At 42.5% G+C, this 5,711-nt stretch overlaps 2 protein-coding genes across 4 annotated transcripts in view; one reads left to right on the forward strand and one right to left on the reverse strand.

Moving 5' to 3' along the window:
- Positions 1-303: 303 nt before the first annotated feature.
- LOC133540144 (E3 ubiquitin-protein ligase znrf2-like) overlaps positions 304-5,711 on the reverse strand; it is an 8,025-nt gene continuing 2,617 nt past the window's right edge. Inside the window, exons 2-4 of the mRNA XM_061882680.1 lie at positions 4,026-4,121; positions 1,160-1,265; positions 304-1,074 (exon numbers count right to left, since the gene is read on the reverse strand). Of these exons, the coding sequence (XP_061738664.1) occupies positions 1,017-1,074; positions 1,160-1,265; positions 4,026-4,121 (260 nt within the window). The 3' untranslated portion in view covers positions 304-1,016. The remainder of the gene's footprint in view (positions 1,075-1,159; positions 1,266-4,025; positions 4,122-5,711) is intronic.
- LOC133540143 (SH3 domain-binding protein 5-like) overlaps positions 4,051-5,711 on the forward strand; it is a 46,919-nt gene continuing 45,258 nt past the window's right edge. Inside the window, exon 1 of one of the 3 annotated variants that reach the window (XM_061882679.1) lies at positions 4,051-4,168. The gene's annotated coding sequence lies outside the window, so the exon portion shown is untranslated. The remainder of the gene's footprint in view (positions 4,169-5,711) is intronic. The other 2 variants (XM_061882675.1, XM_061882677.1) reach the window with 2 other exon arrangements.

The following is a 5,711-nucleotide window of genomic DNA, read 5'->3' on the forward strand; positions in this document are numbered from 1 at the left end:
GGATAAGCGGAAGAATGATGGATGGATGGATGGATGAACGTATTTCAGTGGGCGGTTATTTAAGATACAAGCTCAATTGTAGAACCAATTTAACTCGCCAGTTGAAGTACTGTTGTATTGCATATGCTGGAAATTTGTTGTGTCACTGTTATGTCAAGTCAAAGATTTTTGGGAACTGAAAGAGATGACCACACAACAAAAAGCACTAATAAGTACAACAAATAACCCAATATTAGCATACGCAATTTCCAGTATATCCTACCTTGATCTATAAATGATGTACTTGTTTGTACACTGGGCAGACACAATGACAAAACATTTATTGTTGTGCAATTCGTCACAGTACAAATATAAAATGACACTGAACAAAGATCCAAAGGTTATAGGAAACTTCCCAGTCTATGACATAGCAGCATATTATGGCAAATCACTGTCAAGATATTTCTGAGCCTAGCTTTTAATTCCACTTCTACGCTACACAATTTCATGACGCATGTGGTTCAGAATAGCCAAATGATTACCGGTGTTGTGGCTAGTTCATGATAAGACAATTCGGTCTAGGACACATTTGTTTTTTAATAGTGGAACAAGCTACAACTGCCACCCCCACTAATCATCCCTTAAAGCTGATATAGACATTTTGTATTCCGTATGGCTGCATTTCACATTGTACAGCCGCCTGAACAGGCAACAACAAGCAGAAAAGTCTCTGCAGAAATGTCACATTACTCTGCCATCCACACGTCCAGAGAGATCACACCCTGTTCAGCCAACAGTTCCACGAGATCCAAGCTTTGGGAAAGGCTGGAGCCTGCAAAGCGGGCCCAAAGAACATTCACAAGACAATCCATGACATAAAAACCCTCCATCCGATAAATCCAGCCACGTGAATACTCTTCTAACACAATCATGTTTCACCATCCCTGATGAGTTCTTCAAACATAATTACTACAACACTGGAGCGTGCAGTGTTAAGAAATAAAGTCAGGTGCAGTCGATCGATTGCTGGACTTCTGCTAGTTGGAGGGATGTTCCGGGCATGAGCGATTCACCTCAAACCACTCATCTATACATCTAGAAAAGAAAGGAAAAATGATTGCTTCCTGCAGTATGTGCCATCATTGTACTTTTCTACAAGTCAATAATACTTCTTTTCTACCCTTTATGGTAGATACACAGGCAGGGGAGCCTGGCAATGGTGTCTCCTTGCTCCAGATCCTCCAAGCAGATGGCACATTCACCAGAATCTCTGGACAGGATGTCTTCTGAGGGGACAATGTGAGGATCAAATGTTCAGTTCTGTTACTCAATCCTGCTGCACTTAGAGCCTCCCTGTATGTGCATTCTTAAAGAAAATGAAATAGCTCTTTTAGTCTGAAATCCCTATCATATCCATTAGGGTGTCCCACGATTTGATTCGTTATCGATTCTTGGGGTCGCGATTCGATAATATATCGATTTTTTTTCGATTACATTCGATTATCGGTTCAAAAACGATATTTTTCCGATTCTTTGATTGATTGATTCTTTTATTAGTAAATTGCACAGTTCAGTACATAGTCCGTACAATTGACCACTAAATGGTAACACCCCAATAAGTTTTTCAACTTGTTTAAGTCGGGGTCCACGTTAATCAATTCCATCCATCCATCCATCTTCTTCCGCTTATCCGAGGTCGGGTCGCGGGGTCAACAGCCTAAGCAGGGAAACCCAGACTTGCCTCTCCCCAGCCACTTCGTCTAGCTCTTCCCGGGGGATCCCGAGGCGTTCCCAGGCCAGCCGGGAGACATAGTCTTCCCAACGTGTCCTGGGTCTTCCCCGTGGCCTCCTACCGGTTGGACGTGCCCTAAACACCTCCCTAGGGAGGCGTTCGGGTGGCATCCTGACCAGATGCCCGAACCACCTCATCTGGCTCCTCTCCATGTGAAGGAGCAGCGGCTTTACTTTGAGTTCCTCCCGGATGGCAGAGCTTCTCACCCTATCTCTAAGGGAGAGCCCCGCCACCCGGCGGAGGAAACTCATTTCGGCCGCTTGTACCCGTGATCTTATCCTTTCGGTCATGACCCAAAGCTCATGACCATAGGTGAGGATGGGAACGTAGATCGACCGGTAAATTGAGAGCTTTGCCTTCCGGCTCAGCTCCTTCTTCACCACAACGGATCGGTACAACGTCCGCATTACTGAAGACGCCGCACCGATCCGCCTGTCGATCTCACGATCCACTCTTCCCTCACTCGTGAACAAGACTCCTAGGTACTTGAACTCCTCCACTTGGGGCAGGGTCTCCTCCCCAACCCGGAGATGGCATTCCACCCTTTTCCGGGCGAGAACCATGGACTCGGACTTGGAGGTGCTGATTCTCATTCCGGTTGCTTCACACTCGGCTGCGAACCGATCCAGTGAGAGCTGAAGATCCTGGTCAGATGAAGCCATCAGGACCACATCATATACAAAAAGCAGAGACCTAATCCCGCGGTCACCAAAACGGAACCCCTCAACGCCTTGACTGCGCCTAGAAATTCTGTCCATAAAAGTTATGAACAGAATGGGTGACAAAGGACAGCCTTGGCAGAGTCCAACCCTCACTGGAAATGTGTTTGACTCACTGCCGGCAATGCGGACCAAGCTCTGGCACTGATCGTACAGGGAGCGGACCGCCACAATCAGACAGTCCGATACCCCATACTCTCTGAGCACTCCCCACAGGACCTCCCGAGGGACACGGTCGGATGCCTTCTCCAAGTCCACAAAGCACATGTAGACTGGTTGGGCAAACTCCCATGCACCCTCAAGAACCCTGCCCAGAGTATAGAGCTGGTCCACAGTTCCACGACCAGGACGAAAACCAGACTGTTCCTCCTGAATCCGAGGTTCGACTATCCGGCGTAGCCTCCTCTCCAGTACACCTGAATAAACCTTACCGGGAAGGCTGAGGAGTGTGATCCCACGATAGTTGGAACACACATATCCATTAGGGCTGCAAATCTTTGGGTGTCCCACGATTTGATTCGATTCGATAATATATCGATTTTTTTCGATTACATTCGATTATCGAATCAAAAACGATATTTTTCCGATTCTTTGATTGATTGATACTTTTATTAGTAGATTGCACAGTTCAGTACATATTCCGTACAATTGACCACTAAATGGTAACACCCCAATAAGTTTTTCAACTTGTTTAAGTCGGGGTCCACGTTAATCAATTCACGGTACCCAAAAGGATTCTGTATTGATTCAATACATAGATTTCAGCAGTCTGCTGACATGCTAGCAGAGTAGTAGATTTTTGTAGAAAGCTTTTATAATTGTAAAGGACAATGTTTGATCAACTGATTGCAATAATGTAAATTTGTTTGAACTATGAAAGGAAGCAAAAATATGACTTATTTTATCTTTGTGAAAACATTGGACACAGTGTGTTGTCCAGCTTATGAGATGCCATGCAAGTGTAAGCCACTCTGACACTATTGTTATTTTTTATTATTTTTATAAATGTCTAATGATAATGTCAATGAGGGATTTTTAATCACTGCTATGCTGAAATGATAACTAATATTGATACTGTTGTTGATAATATTCACTACTTTTGGTTTGTTCTGTGTGGTGTTTGTGTCTCCTCTCAATTACTGTTTATTGCAGTTCTGAGTCTTGCTGGCTCGGCTTTGCTTTTGAAATTGGATTGCATTGTTATGGTATTGTTGTGTAGTGGTTTGCTGGAATAATAAGTAAAAAAAAATAAATCTGTATTTTAAAAATGAGAATCGATTCTGAATCGCACAACGTATTCGAATCGATTTTTCCCCTACATCCCTAATATCCATGCATCCATATTCTTCCGCTTATCCCAGGTCGGGTCGCGGAGGCAGCAGCCTAAGCAGTCATTACCATATTACTAGTAACACTGACGTGCATGAAACCGTGCAGATTGTGAGTCATAACTGTAAGCGCACAAAGGATTTCATGTATTCATACACAACATTATGTGCAGTGTTCACATGTATAAATAAGGGCAAGTGTCTTACTGTTGTAGGTAAGGCGTGATTTGCTGAAACACATGAGCAGATGCTTCTCTATTTCATCAGACGCCATGAACTTGGAGCAGACGGGACAATGGAAACCTGGAGCCGCAAAAGAAGAGGAAGATGAAGACCCAGATGTGCTGAAGGTACACAAACATGCGTTACATTGGACCATTATCATGGGGCCTGATCCTTTTTTTTTTCAATATACTCCTTTGCAATTTTTCCACAAATTTAAATCTCTGAATACATATTAACATTGATCCAACACACCCTAGAGCACCTTGCAGTTTTAAAACAAAAGCTTGAATAAATAATATGAAAATGATTTAAGAAAACTAACAACTAGGGCTGTAATTCCACCTAGAAATGTATTTGTATAGTATAGTATTGCACAATGCAAGGTACCTTTAGGACCAGTATATGGCTGAAAACTGTATGATATAATTGATAAATATTGATCTTTTTTATGACCTCTGGCAGTGGTTCTCAAATGGGGGTACTTGAAGGTATGCCAAGGGGTACGTGAGAATTTTTTTTAAATATAATCAAAATAGCAACAATTCAAAAATCCTTTATAAATATATTTATTGAATAATACTTCAACAAAATTTGAATGTAAGTTCATAAAGTGTAAAAAAGAAATGCAACAATGCAATATTCAGTGTTGACAGCTAGATTTTTTGTGGACATGTTCCATAAATATTGATGTTAAAGATGTATTTTTTTGGTGAAGAAATGTTTAGAATGAAGTTGATGGATCTCTATTACAATCCCCAAAGAGGGCACTTTAATCCATCCATCCATCCATCATCTTCCGCTTATCCGAGGTCGGGTCGCGGGGGCAACAGCCTAAGCAGGGAAACCCAGACTTCCCTCTCCCCAGCCACTTCGTCTAGCTCTTCCCGGGGGATCCCGAGGCGTTCCCAGGCCAGCCGGGAGACATAGTCTTCCCAACGTGTCCTGGGTCTTCCCCAAAGAGGGCTCTTTAAGTTGATGATTACTTCTATGTGGAGAAATCCGCATTTAGAATTGAACCACTTGTTTATTTTTTAACAAGTTTTTAGTTATTTTTACATCTTTTTTTTCCAAATAGTTGAAGAAAGACCACTACAAATGAGCAATATTTTTGCACTGTTATACAATTTAATAAATCAGAAACTGATGACGTAGTGCTGTATTTGACTTCTTTATCTCTTTTATTCAACCAAAAATGCTTTGCTCTGATTAGGGGGTACTTGAATTAAAAAAATGTTGACAAGGGGGTACATGACTGAAAAAAAGGTTGAGAACCACTGACCTCTGGCAAAGAAGACCAGGAGAAACATACATATTAACATTTTAATTTTCAAATGTAACCTTCCTCCAAAGACATGCACCTGGGGATAGGTTGATTGGGCAACACTAAACTTGGCCCTAGTGTGTGAATGTGAGTGTGAATGTTGTCTGTCTATCAGTGTTGGCCCTGCGATGAGGTGGCGACTTGTCCAGGGTGCACACCGCCTTCCGCCCGATTGTAGCTGAGATAGGCACCAGTGGGAAGAAGCGGTAGAAAATGGATGGATGGAACCTTCCTCTGATTATAATCCTATCAGCTATCAAGGCAGAAAGGCAAGGAAATGTCCACACAAGCAGGAAAAACAATCAATGTTAGCAAAATTGTAAAATCCCATTGAAGATGTGCTAAAA

Source organism: Nerophis ophidion, linkage group LG21, assembly GCF_033978795.1.
Source record: "Nerophis ophidion isolate RoL-2023_Sa linkage group LG21, RoL_Noph_v1.0, whole genome shotgun sequence".
NCBI lineage: Eukaryota > Metazoa > Chordata > Actinopteri > Syngnathiformes > Syngnathidae > Nerophis > Nerophis ophidion.